The sequence below is a fragment of the Panthera uncia genome, chromosome B4 (assembly GCF_023721935.1).
Source record: "Panthera uncia isolate 11264 chromosome B4, Puncia_PCG_1.0, whole genome shotgun sequence".
In the NCBI taxonomy this organism is placed as follows: Eukaryota; Metazoa; Chordata; class Mammalia; order Carnivora; family Felidae; genus Panthera; species Panthera uncia.
In genome coordinates, this window is record NC_064809.1 from 94,467,504 (window position 1) to 94,493,211 (window position 25,708).

Here is a 25,708-nt window from a genome sequence, read left to right on the forward strand (position 1 = left end):
ATGCACAAAAGCTTACCTAGGAGTGCAAAGCTTGGGCTTTACTACAGCTTAGCCTAAAATAGAAAAATCAGAAGTCAGGCTAGTGTTAGGAGTAAAGAAATTCAGGAAGCTGACCTCTTTTGTCTCTAATCTCAAAAACGGTGCTTTTATCATTTTTAGACACCAGGTCTCATCAAGCACTGAAATACAATTTCAGTTTGCTAGGGTGATTGCTATGACAATATACCTTCAATGGAATATCAATAAAGAAACTGAGAATTACATAATTTTGTTAAGGAAGTTCTTGTTCTGATTTAGGCCAGTATACATAAATTAGCGTGCTTAATTGTTAGTAGAATCTTAGTGAGAGAAAGAAAGAGAGAGAGAGACAGATAGGAGAGTGTTCAGAGCCAGTTCCTGATACAAAAGTAATCAGTTTTTATATTAGAAACACTACATGGAATAAAAACTATTATTATAGTTTTGTTCCCAACAAACTAATCAAGTTTACCATTTTATAGATGTGGGCCTTTGATGTGAGATCAGGGGAATGGATTGGAAAGGGGAAATTCAGATTCCAGGAAAAGTGTTTCACTTCTCTGACTCTTATCATTTGAAAAATGGGGCAATTGTTCTGACTTATCAGGCTCACAGAATTTTTGTGAAGATAAAATATCTTGCAAGGTCTTTGAAATGTATGAGCCACTATACAAATGTGAGTAGGCATCATGTACCTAGAAAATAAATGCTCCATTAGAAAAGTGCATTGATTTTATGTATAGATGCCCTAACATTTCCAATCCCAGTCATCTATTTTGACACCCTAGATTCATAACAATTATGTATAGATTACGAAATAATTTTTATAATCTTTGTATCTGGACTCAGTCTCACCAAATCAATTCTTATCTATACTGGCAGCGTGGATTATTCTATAGGAACGTAAGCCTTATATAATGTTTCATTCATCAAACAGAAGTGTCAAGATCATCAGAAGCAACTTCTTCAGCTCAGGGCTAAGGATACATTTCAGGGGCAGCAGGTAGTCTTTTTGCTTGATGCTATTTCATCAAAGTTGGCTGTTAGTGACAACATTATTGGAGGGATCAAGTTACAGTATGATATTGATGGTAGTCACATTAAATTTTACTATGTTTCCTGGAAATGAAGAAACGGGAAGACTCTTTCAATGTAACACAGTTACTGTTCTTCAATAATTCTCGATCACTTTAATTTGAAAAAGTCTTTGATAACGAGTTTTAGTACAAGAAAAGGATGCATAGTAAAATGCTACCATGAAGACTCCTTATTTTACAGACCTGGTGCTGATGCAGGCAAAATCGTATCTCCTGTGCATATTGCTTAATTTTTCATTATAGCTTGTATCTATATTGTAGGCATGTCCTTTAGTTTCCTGCATATAACATTGTAAGGATGTGCTGTTATAATGAGAATTATTAAACATGAGTTTATGTTCTTTTATTAAATGAATTGGGATTCTCTGGAGCTTCACACAGCAATAACTTTGTACGCTGATAAAGTCTGCACTCTGGGAATTCTCCCTAAATTTTTATGAGGACACATACCTGGGCATAAAGATAACTATTAATGGAGAATCATGCAACTAAACTTCATTATACTCAATACTAAAGATATCTCAAAGTGTATTGCCCAAAACCTTCAAAAGTGTTCTCAATTGTCTCTATCATGGGCAGGACTAAAATAGTAAAAATGAATTCTGCCATTAGACTCAGTATCATTTTACTGTGCTCCAACAAAAATTGCTTGCTAAAGTTAACAGGCATTGCAATAAAATTATCTTCACTTTTTAAATTATTTTATTTTTACTCAAAAAGATGTTGAGACAATCACTGATGAACTGAAAATGCTTTTTTTTTTCAGTTTAAATGTAAAGATATACTGCTTCATTATTCTAAACAATAACATACACTCTACTATTCAGAGAGGGGAAATAGAAAGGCAGAGAGAAAACATTTTGATTTTGCTTAACATTTTATTTGTTCAGCTCTTCATTTCTCAAGTCTGTAGGGAAAAATGCTTTTGCATGCTTTTCAAATTAGTTAATATATGTTTCAACAGTAGTTTGTATATTAGTACTATACTTCATCAATATCAAAATATATTTTCCCAGGAGAGCTATGGGTTCAGAGATAGATCACTTGGGAATTAAATATTTATTTTAGAATCTTATTTTATAAATACTGAATGCCAAATAAATGTACACACACACACGCACACACACACACACACATATATATTCATGATTTTCCATATAGTTGTGTTTATCTCTTATGATCAAAATCCACATATAATATTCTACTCCTGCGAAGTCAGTAAGTTAGATGATCCAATTGTTTTCAACTAGTCTATGATGTATCTTTTTTCAAGTGACTAACACATATTGCATGTGAAAAATTTAATGGCTTCTTATGGCTAGTTCATTGGGGTTGTGGTCTTTGATCCTGTTCAGTAGCTTAGCAGTGACATTTACATTGAAAGACTAGAAGGAAAGTGAAAGTAGTGTCTACCTGGGTCTCTTGGGGGACCACAGCCTTCAAAATGAACTACTTCTCCTGCTTTCCTTTTACTCTTCCATTCTTCCGCTTTCTGCAAGCAATTTATCTCTCTGCTGAAAACATAGACTTTTGGTTTTAAAGAATAAAAACTATTCTTTTTTCTAATTTGAGTATAAGTTGGGAGCTATAGCCTTCTCTTCTGGGAGAAAGGGTTGCTTTTTCCTTAGCATTAGTGATCGGGGCATTGGTGGAAAATAGGCCTATAATGAAGAAACAAAGTATGCAGAGAAGGTAAGAGATGAAATGAGAATAGTAGTGGATGCCATTGAAGGGAAGGGTCTCATACGCCATATCTGAACTCTGAGTAAATGTAGGAGTTCTAATGGGTATATGCCCAGTGCATTGAGGATTAGACTAACACTCAACTAGTGTACAAATTGGGCTTATCCTAAGAGGATGTCAGTGTTAAGAAGCGGGCCAGAGATTTGGATTCTAACTGGGTGGTGACTGAAGAGATCCTAAGAATTTCTAGCAGGAACAACAGTGAAAACAGGAACTGCACCTATTATACTAACATGGTAAAATAGCTCCCACTAAGGCTACTACAATAACCAATTGTGTTTACATTTTCTCTCATTTTAGGACTAATTCTGTGCTTTTTATGAAATACCTTAATGATGGGCTAGTAGCCCCGTTAAGGTTATCTCTTCACAAAAAGAATGAAAGACCGAACAGCCATTTGTTGATTGTTAAAATACATTAGCTGATTTAGAAGTTTTATGGCACAAATGCATTTGTGAAGATAAAACTACAACTGAAGAGTAGAGAATACATTCATGCTTTTGTTTTATTTACACCTGTGGTTCTTGTATAAGAATCTAGACTTTGGCTACACAATTGTTAGGGAAATGGAAGCTTTTGAAGAGCTTGCTATCAAGGTGTGTTACGTTTCAGAAAATGTAAATCTGCTTCATTTACTGCTTCTAATAGAAGACCAACTTCATTTAGAACTGTATCTTTAGGAAGGGAAAACAAACAACCATAATTCCTTGTTTTCATATATACTCACATATACTTCTATATATTCAAGTATGTATTTGGGAGGTTTCCCTTTTTTTTAAGTTTTTTTTTTAATGTTTATTTTTGAGAGAGAGGGAGAGAGAGAGACAGAGAGAGAGGGAGAGAGAGAGAGAAACTGAGCACAAGTAGGGGAGGGGCAGAGAGAGAGAGGGAGACACGGAATCTGAAGCAGGCTCCAGACTCTGAGCTGTCAGCACAGAGCCTGACACAGGGCTCAAACCCATGAACTGTGAGATCATGACCTGAGCCAAAGTCAGATGCTTAACTGACTGAGCCACCCAGGTGCCCCAGTCTGGGAGGTTTTCCTAGTCACATTACCTCGCATTTTTTTCCCATATGAATTTAAAAAATTTTAAACAAAGCTGCAAATGGAAAGCTCATGTATGTTCTTAAAGAATGGATTTTCTTTAAAGCAAAGTCATTTTGTTCAGAAAGATACTGAGGGCTTCAGGTTTTGTATATTTTAAACTTAGAAATAAAAGATAAATGAGCATTCCCTTTGGAATGAAGTATTTCTTCTGAAGACTATGTTCAGGTTGGCATGGTGTCAGATCTTTCTACATATCCATAGGAATTTCAAAAGCAACAAATAAATTGATAGGATTAGAAATTTCTAAGAGGAAAATTCTTCTGAACCTGGAGCCTAACAATAATACAAGGCCATCCTTTTTCATATCTAGAAATATTGCAGGGAAAATCATTCTCTTCTCAAGTAAGAGTAGTTTGTAAGCAAAATACTCCCACTTACTAAAACTTGTCAGGTGTCACTTGATAAACCAAAAAATTGATAATGCCGAAAATTTATACCAAAATGATTAAATGTTCTTCTGTTAGACATCATTGTTCACAAATATACATTATTTATTATAGCAGATTATACCACTTAATCTGTACTTTTTACCACCAATAGTAAAAGTGTTTATCTCCCTACGATATATGAATTGTTCAACATTTGATATCATGCGGCCTTTTCCCAGATTTGTTAAAAAGAATTTGCTTTGCAAAATTCTCTAACACAAATGTGACCAAAAGTGAAGGCTGGGGACTAAGAGAGCAACCAAAAAGTAATTTATTAATTTTCTAATTGTTAATCATCTTTAACCAGGCAGCTATATGTTTTCAAAGACATTAGAACACAACTTATTTCTAAGCAAGGAGTGACTGTCTCAGTCCATAACACTTTATGAGACCCTTTTTTTTTTTTCCTTTTCATCAAGGTTACTTTAACACTGTTCAGATGTTACTAGACAAGAACATGAGAAATGAAAGTAGTGAATTCAAGTGATCTGAATTAAAAAAGGTAAAAGGGCTTCCGGTAAAGAAAAAAGCAAAAAATAAAAAAAGGTAATAAGATAGTTTGAGGTTGTTGAAGAGTTTGCCTCAATTATACCATTAACACTTATAATAATAAAGACTTAGGTAGCATTTACTGTGTAGGATTAAATACTTTACACATAAGAATTCACTGTGAAATAGAGTAAGACATTCTGCTAGGTGTCTTGAGAGTATACATCTTTGTTAGCATTTTTCCTAAGAGTCTAAAGAGTGTGGTAATGGATAGACCATCATGCAGTGCACCACTCAGACAGTTCCTCTCAACCGTGACTCCAAAAACATGATTTGGGATAGAATATGTTTTGGCATTGAGCTGAATAGCCTCTACGGATCTACCATTACAAATTGAAGAAAGCCCCTTCTGAAACTATTTATATCTTTGGCTTTTCATCTTTCCCTCAGATTGATGAAATAGAATTCTTTCCAGTGGTTGGAGTGTCATCTTTTATCATATTTGTGTTTTATTTATCTTTTTTTAATGTTTATTTTTGATAGAGAGAGAGGCAGACTGCAAGTGGGGGAGCGGCAGAGAGAGAGGGAGGGACAGAATTGGAAGCAGGCTCCAGACTCTGAGCTGTCAGCACAGAGCCCAACACAGGGCTCAAACCCATGAACAGTGAGAGCATGACCTGAGCTGAAGTAGGATGCTTAACCGACTGAGCCACCAAGGTGCCCCGAGTGTTCTATTTATCTTAAAAATTAAGATATGTGGAATGCTTTCTTTACCTACTTTAGATACACCTGTGTCCAATTAATCCCTTTAATCATTTTATTTTCTACTCTCCAGATTTTATTTATAGTCCAGTGATGCCTTTTTTGAGTGCTGTTAATGATGTACCAGCTCAATAATTTTATATAAACTACTTTGATGGATTGCTTCCACTTGTTTGCCATTATTCAGTCATACATTTCATACATATTGTTTATTAATTAATTAAAAGAATTATCAAGCACTTAAAATGAGGCCTTTGTTTTGCTAATTTCTATGGAACAAGCCTCATGGTATTATTAGCATGGTGCTGCTGTCTATCAGATTCTTGTGTACACAGTATGCCATCTTTCGTGTAATGATTTCAGTTAGTAGGTGTGGATAAATTTAGGATTTTTTTTGGCACTTAGTTGACCAGTCATGCTTCTGTCAGAAGTGCTGTGTTTATGGAATAGCTCAAAAACACAGCTCTGTAACCTCAATGGGACTGTTCATGGTCATAGATACATTTGGAAAATAAAATTTAACACAGTCTTAGAGGATTAGCTAAATGATGGAACGATAAGAACATTTAGCTACCTATTATTATTTTTATATACATGGCCCAAACATGTTCTCTAATAGTTAATTAGACTTATCTGATTATGATAGCCATTTATTTTCATTTAGATTTTGAGTATCTTTCTGTTCAGTCAAGTTCTTCTTTGAGTCCTGTTCCTTGTGTAAGCTTTATAAGTTTGCTTGGAAGACAGGTACTTTATAGAGAAGAATTCTCTTCTTTTGGTTGTAGTGTGGTGGTATGGTGGTATGGTATTTTCATTTAAATATTATTTATTTCCTGGGGTGCCTGGGTGGCTCATTTGGTTAAGTGTCTGACTTCGGTCAGGTCATGATCTCATGGTTCGTGAGTTCAAGCCCCGCATCGGGCTTTCTGCTGTCAGCACAGAGCCTGCATCAGATCCTCTCTCTCTTTCTTCTTTATCACAAAAATAAACAAATATTTCAAAATAAATAAGTAAACATTATTTATTTCCCAAGTTGTCTGATTAAAGATAAGATTAGGTCAAGTGCTCCATCAGGGAAAATTTGGTATTAGTTATATTCTCTTCCTAACTACCCACACGAATGGTCCAATTTGAAGAATCTTAAACATAATACACTATTGCAGATGACTTATTAAAAATAAAAACTCTTTAAATAAAGCTTTGGCTTAGTTTTAAGATAATAAGGAGGTTTCTTGGAATTGTTGGCTTCTTTTGAGAGCTGATAAGCCATATCATTTCCCAGGCTTGAAAATAATTTGGCTTCTCACAACAAAACAACATTTTTCTATTTGTTGCTAAACATTTTGCTGACATTTTTGGGCCCTTCATTGACAAAACATTTCAAGGGATTAATCTATCTTGACTTATTCATGTTTCACTATTTAACAAACATTTATTGGATACTCACTTTTTTTTTTTTTTCTAGTTTCTCTACTAGAGACAGGGAATGCACTGATGAGTGTGAAATATCAAATCCTTATAGATGTCTTTTACCAATTTAGTTAAGTTATTTTCGTCAGAGTAATGTTACTTTGCAGTTTCCTAGAATGAGGTTCACTTCCTTTTTTCTACCTATTCCATGGATTAAATTTTTGACTCTTGATGCTTTACTAGTTGTGTGATCTTGTTTCTTTCTTCATCTTCAAAATGTGTATGAAATACCTGTGCTGTTGTTGTCACAGGAAAGTTCCAAGAATAAAAAAAATGTCGTTTTTACTATCATTTTCACCAATATTATTGTTACTCTTAGCTACTTAAGTGTAATGATAATACCTTTGTGGGCCAAAAATTATCTTCTCGGGGGAATATTGTGAATCCAATATTAAAAAATAGTAATTACCAGAGGGGAGGTGGGTAGGGGGATGGATGAAATAGGTGATGGGGGTGAGAGAGGGCACGTCATGAGCACAGGGTGATGTATGGAAGTGTTGAATCACTGTAATGTACACCTGAAATTAATATTACACTGTATGTTAACTAGCTGGAATTAAAATTAAAACTTTAAAAAAGAAAAAAAGTAAACTTCTGTGTAGAATCAGAAACCAAACCAAAGCTATAGGCAAGCCTGCGAGTAGACATGTGCACCCTTGTGTGCTAGTGCATTTGTAGATGTGTGATTTGGTGCGTGTCTACACCGTGGCTATTGTGGAAATTAGCCACACAATCTCAGCATTGGCCTTAGTGGCTGATGGAAGTGGGTGAATAACATTCTAGGTCAGATCAACATTTGCTACCGTTAAGCAAAGATGATAAGTCTGATTTTCTTGGCTGTAACTAGACTCAAGAACAGAACTCAGTCCTTATTGAATATACTTAAATAGAGTCTCCATTAATTTTGTAAGAATCTCATCACTAGGTTAGCGCTGATGGTTGGTCCAGCAATGAGGTCTGAGTAATGCCCATAATTTATCTCTCTGGTTATACCAGAAGCAGTATTTTATGCCCATTGGGTCTTAGTTGAGTTTGAGCATGGTTTCCAGTGGAGTGCATACAAACAGTTGCTCTATTATTTCCCCTAATTCTGGCGAATGTGGTGTATTGGCTAAGAGCATGGACTCTACAGCCAAATTGGCCAGGTTCAGTACCTAGTGCTTTTTTTTAATTAAAAAATGTTTTAAAATGTTTATTTTTGAGATGGAGACAGAGACAGAGCATGAGCAGGGGAGAGGCAGAGAGAGAGGGAGACACAGAATCCGAAGCAGGCTCCAGGCTCTGAGCTGTCAGCACAGAGTCCGACTTGGGGCTGAAACCCACTAACCACAAGATTGTAACCTGAGCTTAAGTCGGATGATCTACTGAGCCACCCAGGCACCCCTCAATACCCAGTTCTTAGGCAAACTTGGGCAAGCCAGTGGACTTTCTATAAAATGAGGATCACAATAGAGTCATTAGTTATTTTGAATAATAATACCATAAAAATTAGTAGGAGAAAAGAAATTGCCTTCACAAAATACTTTTGAATGCATCTATTCCATTTCTGAATGATGCTAGAATGCTAATATTTTAATATTTTTGCACTTTATAAATGAATTACTAGTTCAGATTTTGCATTCTGAATGGTGAAAATGTTTTTACAAATATCACAATCAAAGTATAAATATTATAGTAGCTTACTTTGAGATCTGGGAATAAATATGGAATTTTCTGAATTGGTTAACTTTCTGAGCCATAAATACCATATGTCTTGAGTTGTTATGGGTTATTAAATCTTTCAAATTTGAAAAAAAGTAATCCTTTTCATTTTCATCTAAAATACAGACTTCTTTGATCTGGCATCAAATATAAAGTTTTATCAAGCTAGGTTATTTGATGAACTGACCATTTATACCACTAAATGTTGAAATTAAAGTACAAAAATGTGTAATAAATTTCACTCATCAAGTTAATAAGAATTTTATTACAGAATTAAGGTCATTTGAATTATTATTTAGTTCACAAATTAAAATAACATAAAATGAATTAGCCACTTGGTAACCATGTTAATAACTTTAGGCAGTGATTGGTTTATCCTTGGAATTCTTCCAGACTGAATGGTATAAGAAAGTTTTCATTAGAATTTAAACAGAAAGTGATTCTGTTTAAGATGATTAGTCAGTGTGCATTTAAAAGATATTCTGAATTACATTTTATCAATCAAATATTATAGTGCCTTGATTAGCGTATTATTAATGTGTCTGCAAAATATTAGAGTCCTTGTGATAGATGCGAGAAACAAATGTGTGGGTATCAGAGAAGATTGGCAAATTTGATTTTACTGAAATGTCTTATCAGCATGTCAAAAAAAAATTAGGCATAGAGATAGAGAAAAATATTCTTACTGCCAAAATAGAGATAAGGTTACAGAAAAAGTTTAAGAAACTATTGTCTGTCAGAAGTTTAAAGTCTAGGGAAAGGATCCTAAAATGACATGTGAAAGAGCAGGGAATTAGTTCATGTTAACTAACAAAGGACAGGAAGTAAAGCTCCCTTAGTAAACAATATGCTTCATCAGGTTAGAGACTGTTTATTTTGCCATCATTTCTCAGGATTTAACCCCAAGTATAGCATCTATGAGGTGTTCAATAATAAAAGTCTGGTCAAATTTAACAAAAAAATTATGAAGTGAAGGTCAACAGACCAATTGTGAAAGATTAGAACAGTTTCTATATTTATATTAGGAACTCATTCATTGAATTAAAAATGATATTGAGATTTAAAATATATGAGGGACTCCTGGGTGGCTTAGTGGCTTAAGCTTCCAACTCGATTTTGGTTCAGGTCACCACATTATGGTTCATGGGATCAAACCTACTGTCCAGCTCTGTGCTGTCAGCATGGAGCCTGCTTGGGATTCTCTCTCTTCCTCTCTCTCTGCCCTTTCCTCTCTCTCTCTCTCTCTCTCTCTCTCTCTCTCTCTCTCTCTTTCTCTCTCAATAAATAAATAATAAAACATTAAAAAAGTAAAATATATTAAACTGCATTGGATCAGTGTTTGAAGGAAAATAGAGGGAAAGGTGTCAAGAAATCCTAAAAAAGTGAACGGGAGCTAAACGGTATGAACATTTTAAGAGGGTTATATGAAGCATATGGCATATGGTTATTATTCACAGTGATTTTTTGGGCTGCTAGAATTGGAATGAGCTATGTAATTAGACAACCTGTTCATAATTATTATTGTGATTGACATTATTTGAAGTACATCTTGATTGTTCCATAAGACCCAGGATTATCGTAATTAATGAAAACATGAGTGCCTAATTGATGATACCTTCTGCCATATCAATACTGCTCTCCTTTTAAGGTTCTTGAGTAAGTCTGCAGAAGGTTCATAATTTAGTTGTATATAATGCGATAGCACATTTTGTGTTTCATCTTAGCATTTTCCCTTAGCTGTGCCACATTTTGGATGATATGAGACATGACAGTTTCAACTTGGACATTACAAACAAAACATAAGGCAGCTGAAGGATATAGTCATGGAAGAGACAATTTAACCCGCTTTCTCTGTGTTAGTCACGTTTGAGAATATAGCAGTTCATGGAAACCTGTGCAGGGGGTTATTTGGGGTTATGAGAGGCTTATAAAGTCATTGGAGATAGGCTTATAGAAATATGATTGCTTTTTTAGTTTATGCACTGAATTAGACATCTTAGAACATTTGTGGCTTGGTGGGGATGAAATGTGGTTGATAGGTAAAAGAAATAAGAACATACAGAACGCATTTTAGTTACTTATTATAAAGCTTGTGTGAAATCCCAGAATAATGTTATATCAAAGCTGCCTGGATTATTATGTTTATGTACCATTTTCTGTTTAAGGTTATGTAAACAAATATAGAAGTAAAAATTTCAGTATAGTGCTTATTTCATTGTAGGCATTAAAGTGATTATTTTAAAAATTATTCTTCAATGCCTACTATATAGGGTGTTTACATAAGTTTGATTTTCAATAGAAATAATCACTTTAACAAGCTGCACATGAAAATGATTATTAACATCTTTGGCATGTGTATTTTAAACATGAAATTGTAAAATGTTAATTTTTAAGGTACATCCCTAAAGGGAAGCAACATTTATTTTCAATACCTTTTTAGTTTTATTTTCTCTATCTATATGATTTAGGTGTCTACAAAATGTTAGCCAGTTGGCTAGATAATGGCATAATATTGCACAAGTACATTGCACAAGTAACTTTCAACTGAGTAAAGCTTGAAATACTTTTGGACATTTTATAACTTTAAAAAAGTAGGATGACAATATAAAATTACAGAGTAAAATTATTTATTAAAATAATAATTTTAGGAAACTTGGAACCCAAATAATTTCTAATTTTTACAAAAATGGCATCGTGTTATTTATTTACAAAGATGATAATTGCAAAATTACAGAGATAGTATATTACACAACACCTGATTAATGTTGTCTCTCAATATGTTTACTTCTCTTGTTTGAATTCCTGATCATATTCTTCGGTTTTAACCTTCGCCATGGTTTGAATGAATCACCAAGAACAAGACTGAAAAAACCAAACCGTGCAATGCTGTGCATAGCTATATAGTTTGTTCTAGTCTTGTGTAGCAAGAAACTCAGATTAATAATGCTTTACTTGGCATTTTGTTAAACCTACGAGTTCTTAAAAGTCTTCATCTCATGGTAGAATATATATCCAGAGGGATAGAACATGACACAGTATCCTTATTTCTTCTTATTTGTAGATCAAGTGAGGTTGAATCGATGTGGTCATAGACGCTGAAAGCATTTCTACCCATAACTTTATTTCTATTCTCTACTCCCATAGTACTTTATTTATGCAACCAATACTCAACCCATCGGATGATATTAATGATTTGTACACTTATCTGTCTTCCTTATTGTAATGGGAATTTCTTGGAGGCAGGAGTTGGGTCGCAACTGTGTTTGTCTCCCCAACCTCTAAAGGGACGTCACATGTACAAAGCAAACTAATATTGTGAACATTAGATATTGGAATAAGACACTAATTTAAACAAATGAAAATACTGAAAAAGGAAATATTTGCGTCTATTTGGTTATCTATACATGCATCCTCATACGTGTCTATGTAGGTGTTTGTCTGTATTGATGTCTAAATCTACATTTAATTCATACATCTTGGAATTCCCAAATAAATGCCTTGTTGATCATCATTGATCGTCACAAAATTGAACTAGATTTTAGAGAAATAATCGGTACAGTATCTTGTGATCACAAAGATAATGCCCCATTTATGTGTCCTTTGTGCATAATTATTCAATATCATCCTATTTTTGTTTCTGGTTGCTCCTCACCCCTAGTCCTCTTTCCACCATTTATTCATAATCTCTCTCAATGTGCATATGATGATGTCACTTTCCAATTTTAGCTTCCTAACCTGACATAGAGGATCCTTGATGAATATGTTCTTGTCAATCTCTCTGTGATAATTGCTAGTCATTTACCCCATTTTCCTTCCTGCCTTCTCTCACAGAAAACTCTGTACTCTCCCAAACAAGCCATTAAATCTCCATGACTTTTCCAAGATACTCCTTTCTGTCCAAAATGCCCTTTTCTGTTGTCTCCATCTAGAAAACTCAAATCATCCTTAAGGATTCAACACAGACTTCAATTCAGAGGCTTTTCCTGCTTTCTCCCCAGGCAGAACAAATCACAGCCTTCTTTGTATAGGCACACCATATCCTGAACCTACTTCCACTTTTACATATAGCAAGTGGTTTTTTAATATTTGTTTTCATCTTTGTGTCTCTTTTTACTACTAGAAAATCGTTGAAGGTCGAATCCATGCCTTTGTATCTTTTTTATCTTCAGAACCAGGCATACCATCTGGGATATAGCAGGTGCTCAATAAATATTTGTAGAACAAATTCTCTTATTTAATCTTCACAACCACATATGTTTACAAATGAAGGTGCTGAAGTCTAAAAATACTGAGTAACTTGCTCAAGGTCACCCAGCTAGCGAATGACAAATGTATTACTTCTGGTGTGGGACACTTTCATTAACTTTGTAGCAGTGTGCCTGTCTTTTCTCCTAGGAACGCCAAAGAGCCATTTGGGTTTACATCCATCCTCCTGGAAAACTGAGTCCTTGTGGCTGCTCTTATATAACCCACTTCTGCCCTGAGAACTGTTTTTCCTGCTCTTTTCATGCCTATGAGCACCTCACCACTGCTTGAATTGGTTCAGGCTTCACTCTCATCTTAGTCTGGTTTGATGTGTTTGACTTTTTTTGATCTTGATTCAGATTATTCTCTGATTTTTTTTTTCTTTCCTGGTGCCAGAGTCAAAGTGTCCGCCTTATATTGCTTTTTACTGAAATTACTAAGACTTTCTGTAGAAACTTGCTGTCATCCTTACCTTTCAATAGTACTTCCTGTTTTCCCACCCATCACCATGCTGGTGGCTGGACCATGGTTAGATCAGGCATATTCACTGTTACCCGTTTAGAATTTGGCATGTCTGGGCAGAAGCCTTTTTGAGATGTTAAGGAATATAATTTGTCAAGTATACCTAACACTGTGATAAAAATTCTTAATAACTCCCTTTACATATATTACTAGATACTGGTCTATGAAATGCTAATATTGTAAGAAATAATGAAAAAAAGAGAAGATTCCCTCTGAGATTTTATTTATATTTTCATGCAAACTATAATTTATTGCCAAAAGATGTTTAGCACTTTCTCCTCAGACCCAGGCCTTTCCTTCAAGTTGCCTGTAGCATATTGCTCTTTGGATGTTCGCTCTCATATTACTTGCAACGTGTCACAAAGTGATCTTTTTAGCTTGCACTACAAAAACAAACTTTATTCCACTACTCCATTTCTTTCAGTAGCTTCCCCCCACCCTTTAAAAATTCCATCAAGTCTAAAAGCTATGTAGTTATCTCTTAATACTTCGTCTCCATCATCCACTAAGGGGACCAGGGCATCAAGGCATCAATGTTGGTTGATTTTTCATTCAAAATATCTCTCAGATACCACAGCCCTTCAGCAGCACCTTGTTCTAATACATCATCACCACATCAGCTCTGAGTACAATAGCCACTTTCTGCCTCCCGTCTCTGCAGACCTCAAGCCACCCTGTATACCACAGATAAGTTAATTTTCCGAAGACACTACTTTTATTATGTTATTATGCCTGCTACTGCCTATTTATTAAGACCAAACTCTTCCACCTGGTAACAGGATTCAAACAGAGTAGCTGTTTTTCATGTTTTCTCTGCCTGGATTTGCCCTTTTTTTAAAAGCTGCTTCCCCCATTCATCTAAGTAACCCTTCATCCTTCAACTACCCACTTTAATGTCACTTCCTCTGTGAAGCCTTTTCTGAACTAATTAATCATTTCATCCTTTGTGTTTTATAACATCCATCATATTATAATCCAGTTAGCTGTTTATCTGTCTTTCTGTTACACTTTTGAGTCCTTTAAGGTTAGAAACTAAGTTTGAGTCATATATTTCTTCCCCAGACACAGCATAATATCTGGCATAGAGTAGGAATTTAATACATATTTGTTAAATGAATGAATGAGCAAAATAATGGAAGTTTTCTTCTTTTCCCATGTTATTCTCTGTTTATTCACATTTTCTTTACCTATCTGAAAAACCTTTGCACTGTTCTCCAAAAATTCAAAGGTAATATGTTTTTGAAAACAGTTCAATAGAAAATGATACATTCAATATTATTTGAACTGTTTAAATGTAGACATGTAAAAACTCCAAGAAGGGTCTATATTAGACTGATAGGATTTATTCTTATTATTAACATTAAACTCATTTACACAGATTTTATAGTTTCATGTTTTACCTTATTGTGCTGCTTTTTGAAAGCGCTAAATTAGTTTGCCATGGTGACCTTAATATATGAACTAGAATAAAAGCTATCTGTTAAATACGCACCATAAATATACTATTCTCTCCACACACCACACACACACACACACACACACACACACACACACAATTTTAAAACTCCTTCAAGGATCAGACAAATTCTACTTCATCCATTAAACTTTGCATAAATAATTCCATTTTACAGTATTTTTTTCCTTCACATTTCCTTTGGCATTTCTAATCTGTAAGAGAAAACCACTATTTTGTTCACAGAATCCAACTATTTTGTTTGATCTCTTATCTCATATTAGAGCCAGGATTTCTTTAACTTTATTTTGAAATTTTAATGGTCTCAGGTTGGCAGTAGGCAATTAATCAATACTTTGTAATCGTTACTGTTATCATTATTGTTGTTGAGCATGGGGGAGAGCACCCCAGCAGGGGACTGACAAGCTAAGATCATTTTTTAATTTTAAAGTGACACAAGTTTTTATAAAGAAATTAGCACCATCTCTCCTGGAAACTCTTTGTAGTTTTGTTAAATTGGATTTGCCTCTGGCTAGAGTTTTCTTTTCTCTTCCTCAGTTTAAGGTGTTCTCTCTTCCAAGTTTGGTGAGTGTTTGTCTGCCAAGCTTTTCTTTTTTATTTTTTTCTCCTCCCTTTTAATCTCCTTTAATGTCTTTTTTTTCCCCTCAGTTATACAATATCATTCTCTCCAACAATGTAGAAAATGAACCTTTTGCTAACGATTCAACATTGTTAAATTTAAACACTGTTTCTTGAAATTCTACTGAGGAGGCAAAGGTTTGTTTTTGTTTTCCTCCAGAAGCGTGAAGCAACATATTACATATAACTTGCATTTCCTTAAATAAGAGAGTTTCATTTTAGAAATTTACCTTAGGTTTCACTTGAGTTTCATTTTAGAAATTTACCTTAGGTTTCACTTTACTAATTACTTGCTTTATATCATTATTTGTAATTAATTTGTAACTATTTGTAATTAATTGCTTTATATCATTTAAAATCATATTGCCAGCCAAAGAAGATATGTGTACTGAATTTTCATATTGATCACTATATGTTTATTGGTGCTAGATAGTGTAAATTAGGATTCAGATAAAACACTATTTTAAGTTCATTTTACGCTATGGTTTCGATCAGATGTTTGAGTTCCATAATGGAGTGGGCAACCACTATTTAAAGAGTTGAATATTTTTTCTTCAGAATGGAAATCATATCTTCAACTGGTATTTCTTATAAATAAAAGTGTTCATCAGTGAAGTTGAGGTATAGTGATATATTCCATGATCCCACCCGTTAATTCCAATATCAAATAGTTTTAATGTGTGTTTTTAAATTGAGTAAGAGTAACAAGACCGCATACCTGCTTAAAAGTAACATTAACATTTTTATTTTGGAAATACATGATTTTCTCTTACTCTCTCAATCTAGGCCTTCTGTCTTGAGATCTTATCTTTATTTTATAGTGGTCCTAAAATATACTACCAATCATTTTATTTTAAAATTTTATATTAAAATTTTTAAAAATTTATTGAGAGAGAGAGAGAGTGTCAACAAGGGAGGGGCAGAGAGAGAGGGGGACACAGAATCCGAAGCAGGCTCCAGGCTCTGAGCTGTCAGCACAGAGCCCATCGCGGGGCTCAAACTCACCGCGAGATCATGACCTGAGTGAAGTGGGACGCCTAACTGACTGAGCTACCCAGGAACCCCATTAAAATTGTAAATCATAAAGCCCAACTTCACTCTCCTTAATTTTGTCTTGAATTAGGAACTTAATTTGAGAAGAAATACAGTATCAGTTTATGTCATATTGTCAATTCATTGTAAGCTTGAACTTCTCACCATTGGCTCTTGGGGGCTGAAGCAGACTTCTGGGAGCAGTTCAGTCCCAATTCAGTTTGATGGAGTATAGACCATTGACGAGAAAATCTCAGACCAAAAAAGGGATGAAGAAATTAGATCTATGGTCCACAGACTATAAAAATAAGCTATTAGAAATAAACCTTATAGTATGTAGTTGTCTGGAGAATTAATTAAATTATTGATTAAACATACTAAATCGTTGAACAAATGATGATGAACTAAGATGCTTCTTTAGAAGCAGATTTAAAGAGCACACACATATATGCCTAGTTAACTATTCCTTTTTTTAATCATATTTATTCTCCATTTCTATTTTTTTTTTTAAATCCAAGATTGGTGTAATCTCAGCTTGACATTACAACTCACTCAGAAATAACATGCGGTTCATCTGCCGGCTCAAAGTAGGAGGCTCCAGGAGTGAGTTCAGAATTAGCTATAGCAATTTAAGTGTTGCAGTCTTTAATATCTGTAATGATACTCCTCAGGTCCCAACTATCTGGGGGCTATTTAGCCTTGTTATCGCTTCCAATTTCTTTTTTTTTCCCTCCTCCCTCAGTGAAGGCAGGAGGCCAGGAGAACTAATAGCTGCCAGCATTTTTGTTAACAAAACCCAAGCTGTTTCTCTAAAGCAAGCTTCTTAAACAAAAGCAACAGAGAAGTACTTTTCCTTTACAGTTTATTTCTAATATAACAAATCAGCTTTTATCAGAGCAGATACAAAGGCCTCAACATCACACCGAATAGAAATCTTATGATTTTCTTTGTTTTCACCACTTTATAGTAATGGGTTGTTAATACCTATTGATCTCCACTTTATGTTCATTATCCTGAATTCACATTTATGTCTACGAATATAGTTTATGTCAATATGCCTTTTGTTATTTGTTGTGGTTTCCTGAAATTCTTTCACAGAATAAATGTGGTGGTGGTGGTGGTGGTGTGTGTGTGTGTGTGTGTAGGTGAGTGTGTTAGAGCGAAAATTACATGGGAGGGGAGGTTTGGGGAAGGAAAAGTGGGAGGATGAGAGAGAGAGAGTGTGTGTTGCTCAGATGGTTCTACAAATAAACGGTGTAAATAGCAAAATAGCACTGGAACCCTGAGATTTAGTTATTATTCTTATATTGAACTTCACTAAAAAGGTTATTTGGGACTGAAACTGCAGTCTTCATCCTGTAGAACACGTAAACAAGCTTAGTCTATTTCATTTATGTGTCCACTGTCTGAATTTGCTTTAACCCCTGTTAAGGAACAGTCCATTGTTTTTTAATCTATTTAGGGCCCATTGTAGCCCATTGATTTTGTTTCATGTTGTGCTCAAATCAACCACTCTCATTTTAGAGTAATTGAAGAGGCATTTTATTCACTGGGTTCTCTTTGAAGTTCAGTCTTACCATGTAGGCTGATGAGCATCGTCTGTTAAGTAACACACGTTCTGTTCATGTTGTCACACACATTGTGTCATAACCATGAATCACCTATGATATTGCCACATCTACTGTATTGCAGGAAAAACAGAGGTTTCTGACGGATGTTCTGCATGAAGTGATGCTGCTTGACGGCTTGGCCAGTTCCCATCCAGTATCACAGGAAGTGCTACAGGCAACAGATATTGACAGGGTGTTTGACTGGATCGCCTATAAAAAGGTGGGAATAGATGAGACCCAAATGCCATGAATTGGATATCTCCCGAGGTAGCCAAACTATTTCATGCTAGATTTATTCTTCTCTTCTTCCTGGCAGATAGAAATGGACTGAGGTAGAAAATGGAGTAACTAGGTTCATGTCATTTTATGAGTTAGGGTTTTGCTTTATAAATCAGTGAAATGGAGATGAATGTTTGCCAAATAGTGCATAGAAATGTTGGAAGTATTAATGAATAAATGTTTGGAGACTCAATATGAAATTTCTGTACAAATGGTGTTGTGTAAATGTCAGTTTTTATTATTACTAACAAGAGAGCTGACCTATATAGTGACAAATTATTTGTCATCAGTGCTCCTTAAATAGTTGCTTATTTTGGGTTGGCTGATGCAAATCGGTGTAGGCAGTGACATAAGCATTTTATAAACATTATTTAAGGAAATTTAGGGAATTAAACATCTTTCTTGGATAATAATCATGATAAATGAAATTTTAAAGACTAGACTATGACTGACAAAGATTTTGGACCTATGACTCGACACAGAAATAAGATAAACTTTGAACTTTTTCCCATTGTTAACGTGGATTAAAATTTTTCCTTTTATCTCTATCCCTTAGTTCTAATTTAACATGAGCATGTACATCTCTGTTTAATACTCAGTAGCCACTTAGTAATTGTTAAGATAGTGTTAAAGTCTAGTTCATCTTTGGTGTAGATTGAATTGCATTTACTGGGATTTCCACATAGTTTATTGATTCAATAATGTTTAAAATTTTTAAAAACTGTTGTTAATATTTTTCCTGAAATATTCCTATTTACAACTAGAAGTCATATAGTGATTGATCAGATGATCAAATCAGATGATTTGTACATTAATTTGGATATTCTGTTTTGCCCTCAGGAAATTATTAGCTCAATGATTATTAGTTAATATTATATGCTATAATATGTAAAGATAAAAATTGTGTTAGAAAATGTTTTTTCAAGTCACTGATCATTTCATTGGCTATAAAGGGTTTTTTGATGATTTGGAAAAATAAGCAGAAGTATAGAACCGTTTTTAAAATATATATTAATGTATTTATGTAAAATATCAAAATTTAGAATACATATTAATTTTTATATATGAGGTTTGGGGGGCCATATTTTGTTGGATGTACATTCAGTTTCTTCAACTGTATTTATTCCTAAAATATAGTGCAGAAGATACGATTCTTCCCTTCTTCTTGGCGTATGGAAATGGGCTGTGAGTTAGAAAACGTAGAAAAATATTATTAAGATAGCTTGAGATGAGTTTGGAGACTTGTCTGGACTTAATTTCTACCTGCTACTGATTCTCTAAAACTGTGTGTAAATGCCAATTTTACCTCCACATTAATAACGATCAAGAAAATATTATCTTGGTTAAATACATTTAGATGTATTTGTACATAGATAACATCTATTCCAGATTCCCTATATTTGAGAATTTGAAATGTTTTTAAGAAGTTTAAGAATCAAAACAGTAGGAAAAAATATATATAATGATTATTATTTTACCCTTTCCACAGTTTGGTACAGAGTCTTGCCAACCTATAAAGGTGAGAAATGAGCAGACTGTGGCACAGTGTTTAAGAACACCATCATAAAGGGTACTGACTGACTTGCCTCTAGCCATGTATCTTTTTTTTTTTTAACTTTGTTGAGGAATAATTGACAAAAGTAATTGTATATATTTAAAGCACAGGGTGTGAGGTTTTGATATAAATATACATTATGGAATGATTACCATGATTAAGATGATGAACATATCTACCACCTCACATGGTTAACTCTTTTGCCTGTTTGTGTATGTGGTGAGAATGCCAAAGATATACTCTCAGCAACTTTCAAGTATATGGTATTATGTTATTAACTATAGCGACGATGCCATACATTAGATCATGAGAATTTATTATAACTGAAAATTTGTACCCTTTGACCCACATCACCCCATTTCCTCCTTCCCTGAGCCCTTGTCTACCACCATTCTATTCTCTGTTTCTATGAAATTGGCCTTTTTTTTTTCCCCTAAGATTTCACAAATAAGTAATACCTTATAGCATTTACCATTCTGTCTGGCTTTTTTTACTTAGCATAATGCCCTCCATGTTTATCAATGTGGTTGCAAATGGCAGGATTTCTCTCTTTTTTTAATGGCTGAATCATATATATATATATATATATATATATATATATATGTAATATATATCACATTTAAAATATGTAACATTTTCTTTATTTATCCATTGGAAGACATTTATATTATTTCTGTATCTTGGCTATTGTGAATTAAAGCTGAAAGGAACATGGACATGCAGATATCTCTTTGAGATACTGATTTCATTTCCTTTGGATGTATACCCAAGAGATATATTGCTAGATCTTATGGTAATTCTATTTTTAATTTCCTGAGAAACTTCCATATTGTTTTCCATCATGTTTATACCAGTTTACATTCCCACCACCACTGTGTAAGGGTTATCTTTTCTCCTTGTCCTTGCTAGCGTTTGTTATTTCTTATCTTTTTTTTTTTTTTTTCAAAGTAACCTCCATGCCCAACATAGGGCTTGAACTCACAACTCCGAGATCAAGAGTTGCTCACAGGCTCACCAAATGAGTCAGCCAGGTGCCCCCTATGTCTTATCTTTTTTTTTAATTTTTAAAATATTTATTCATTTTTTGAGACACACACACACACACACACACACACACACACACAGAGTACGAGTGTGGGAGGGGCAGAGAGAGAGGGAGACACAGAATCTGAAACAGGCTCTAGGCTCTGAGCTGTCAGCACAGAGCCCAACATGGAGCTCAAACCCATAAGCCATAAGATCATGACCTGAACCGAAGTCAGACACCCAACGCCCAACGAAATGAGCTACACAGGCGCCCCTTATCTTTTTGAAAGTAGCCATTTTAACAGTTATTTAGTGTCTCATTGTGGTTTTGATATGTATTTCCCTGATAAATGGTGATATTGAACACGTTTTGATATGGACCATTTGGCCAAATTGAATATCTTTGGAGAAAATATTTATTCAGGTCCTTCACCCATTTTTAATTAGGCTATTTGTTGGGATTTTTTTTTTTTTGTATGAGTTCTTTATAAGTTTTGTGTATGTTTTTATATTTTATAATTATATATTTTGCAAATATTTTCTTCCATTTTGTAGGTTGCCTTTTCAATTTATTGTTTCCTTTTTTGTGCCAAAGCTTTTAGTTTGATATAGTCTTATTTGTTTATTTTGTTTCTGTTGCCTGTGCTTTTGGTGTCTTATCTAAGAATTCATTGCTAAAATTAATGCTAAGGATTTTTCTCTCATGATTTCTTTTAGGAGTTTTATGGTTTCAGGTCTTACATTGGAATCCTTGATCCATTTTTAGTTGATTTTTGGGAGTGGTATAAGATAGGGGTCCAATTTGATTATTTTGCATAGGGATATCCAGTTTTCCCAAGACCATTTGTTAAAGAGACTGTCATTTCCTCATTGTGTGTTCTTAGTGATCTTGTCACAAATTAGTTGACCACATGTGATTGGATTTATATCTTGACTCTCTGTTCTTTCTGCTCTACTAGTTCTATGTAGCTGTTTTTGTTTTTGTTTTTGTTTTGCCATTATCATATGGTTTTGATCACTATAGCTTTGTGTAATATAGCTTGAATCAGAAAGTGAGAGTCCTCCAGCTTTGTTCTTTCTCAGGATTGTTTTGGCTATCTGGGGTCTATAAGATTGTTTTGTTTTGTTTTCTGTGAAAAATGCCATTGGAACTTTGATAGCGATTACACTGCATCTGTACAACACTTTGACTAGTATGAAGATTCTCACAGTATTAATTCTTCCAATCCAAGATCACAGGATATCTTTTCATTTATTTCTGTCTTCAATCTCTTTCATCAATGTCTTATGGTTCTCAGTGTACAAGTCTTTCACCTAATTGGTTAACTGTATTCCTAAGTATTTTATGGCCTTTGATGCTACTGTAAATAGCATAGGATTGCTTTTTAAATTTCTCTTTTAGATAGTTCAGTGTTAGTGTATACAAGTGATTTGTGTATGTAAAATTTGGATCTTGCAAATTTACTGAATTAATGTATTAGTTGCAACAGCTTTTGGGGGAATCTTTAGGGGTTTCTATATATGAGATATCATCTACACAGAGAAATAATTTTACTTCTTTCTTTTCTGATTTGGATATCTTGTATTTCTTGTTCTTGCTTAGTTGCTATGGCAATGGCTAGTATTTCCAGTTCTATTTTGGATAGAAATGGTGAGAGTGGGCATCCTTGTCTTTTCCTGATCTTGGAGGAAAGGCTTTTAACCTTTCACTACTTAGTATGATGTTAGCTAGGGGCTTGTCTTCCTATCTATGTATCTTTATGCTATGTATCTTTATGCTATGTATCTTTCAGTGCTATTACCACTGAAAATTCTGTTTTCCTGTGTGTTTTTAAGTGATGATAGATATGCTGTTTTTCAAAGAAGATTTCACAAGAAAAAAATTTAACAACTATACTAAGGTATAATTAAAATACAATAAACTGTACATGTTAAAAAGTACAATTTGATATGTTCTGACATATGTATACAGTGAAAGCATCACCACGACCCAGTTACTGAACATATCCATCAAATATTTTCTTGTGCCTCTTTGTAATCACTTTTCCATCTCTCCTCTCTACTCCATTGATCAACTTTTTCACTACAGATTAAATTGCATTTCTAGAGTTTTATATAGATGAAATAATATGTATGTACTCTTTTTTGGTCTGCTTTCTTTCATTCAACATAATGATTTTGAGGTATATTCATGTTGTAGAATACATGGATATAGTACAATTTCTTCATTCTCTTGAATATTTGGGTTGTTTATAGTTTGGGGCTGTTACAAATAAAGCTGCTATGAACATTTGTGTGCCAGTCTTGTATGTATATTCACTTTTGTTTCTCTTGGGTAAATACCTAAAGGTGGAATGTCCATGTGATATGGTAGGTATGTTCAATGTTTTAAGACTGTTGAACTGTTTTCCAATATAGTTGTACCATTGAAACATAGTATATTCCCTCCAAACATGTATCAAACTTCTGCTTTCTCCACATCTTCACCAATACAAACATGGTATAATCAATTCTTTTAATTTTAGATATTGTAATGTTATCTCACTGTAGTTGTAAATTATGTTGCCCTAACAGCTATTGATGTTGACAAGTTTTTCATTTGATATTTTTCCTCCTATACCTTCATTAGTGAAAGGTTAGTTCAAATCCTTTGCCCATTTTTTTTTTAAATTTGATTGTTTGTTTTCTTATTATTAAGTTTTGGGGATTCTTCATATACTTTGAACACAGATATAAGATATATGATATGCAAATACTATTTTTCCCAGTTTGTCACCTGACCCTTATGTTTATAATAGCATCTTTCTGAAAACTAAAGATTTTAGTTTTGATTAAGTATACTTTATCATGTTTTTCTTCAATGATGGTATTATCAGTGTAATATTTAAATTTTTTTAAATTTTACATTTATTTGTTTTTGAGAGAGAGAGAGAGGCAGATTGCAAGTGGGGGAGGGACAGAGAGACAAGGAGACACAGAATCCTAAGCAGGCTCCAGGCTCTGAGCTGTCAGCACAGAGCCCGGCGCAGGTCTCTCCCACAAACCGTGAGATCATGACCTGAGTTGAAGTTGGACGCTTACCAACTAAGCCACCCAGGCGCCCCATCAGTGTAATATTTTAAAGATCTTTGACCAACTCAAGGTCAGGAAAGTTTTTCCTTTTTTTTCCTCTATAAGTTGTATAGTTTTAGGTTTATATTTAGATCTACAACCTATTTTCAGCTTATTTTTGTATTGGTGTGAAGTTTGAATCAACTATTTTTTTTTCTTTTTTTGCGTAGAGATACTTAATTTTTGAAGAAATATTTCTTAAAAGCTCTAGTGTTTTCACATTGAATTGCCATTTCACATTGGTTAAAAGTCAGTGAACTATAGATGCATGGGTCTATTTCTGGACTATTTATTTTGTTCTCTCAAGAATATGTTTGTCTATGTTGGTGCCAATACCATACAACCTTGATTACCGCAGTTTTATGATAAACTTTGAATTAAGGTTGTTAATCCTCTAACTTTCTTCTACATTTTTGAAGGTCTTTTGACTATTCTTGATACTTTGAAATTCCATGTGAATTTTAGAATGAGTTTTTCAATTTCTATAAAAACTCTCTGGGATTGCAGGGATTGCATTGCATTTATAAGGCAATTTGGGAGAACTGACACCTTAGCAATACTAAGTGACCCATGAACACAGTATACCTTTCCATTCATTTAGGTTCTCTTTGTTTTTTCTCAGTAGTGTAGTTTTCAGTGAATAGATCTTTTATATCTATTTTCAGATTTATTTCTAAGTATTTCACATCTATAGGCTATTGTAATTGATATTCGTTTTAATTCCCATTTCTGCTTTTTTGCTCTATATAGAAATACAATTGATTTTTGTATGTTTACCTTGTGCAATGTTAAATAGAAGCAATGAGAGCAGACATCCTTGTATTGTTCCTGATATTAGGAGCAATGCATTCAGTCTTTCACCATTAGGTATGATGTTTCCTCTAAGGTTTTATAAATACTCTTTATCAGGTTGAAGAAATTGCATTGTATTCCTGAATTGCTGAGAGTTTTAATTCAAAATTGATGCTGATTGCATCAAATGCCTTTTCCCCATCAATTAAGATGATCATTTATATTTTATTTTATTTTTTAATTTTTTTTAAAATTATTTTTAATGTTTATTTATTTCTGAGACAGAGACAGAGCCTGAGTGGGGGAGGGACAGAGAGAGGGGGACACAGAATCCAAAGCAGGCTCCAGGCTCTGAGCTGTCAGCACAGAGCCCGACGCTGGGCTTGAACTCACGGACCGTGAGATCATGACCTGAGCCGAAGTCGGACGCTGAACCGACTGAGCCACCCAGGGACCCCTTATTTTATTTTTTAATTTGTTAATATGATGAATTATGTTGAGTGAGTTTTAATGTTAGACTATCATTGCATTCCTGGGACAAATATCATTTGGTCATAATGTATTTTTAAAAATATATTGTTGAATTCAATTTACTAAGAAAATGTTTACAAATTTTGCATCTATGTTC

At 34.1% G+C, this 25,708-nt stretch overlaps 1 protein-coding gene across 1 annotated transcript in view; it reads left to right on the plus strand.

The window, feature by feature from the left end:
* TRHDE (thyrotropin releasing hormone degrading enzyme) overlaps positions 1–25,708 on the plus strand; it is a 383,274-nt gene that overhangs the window by 208,881 nt on the left and 148,685 nt on the right. The window contains exon 6 of the mRNA XM_049625985.1: positions 18,400–18,537. Coding sequence (XP_049481942.1) covers positions 18,400–18,537 — 138 coding nt within the window. The remainder of the gene's footprint in view (positions 1–18,399; positions 18,538–25,708) is intronic.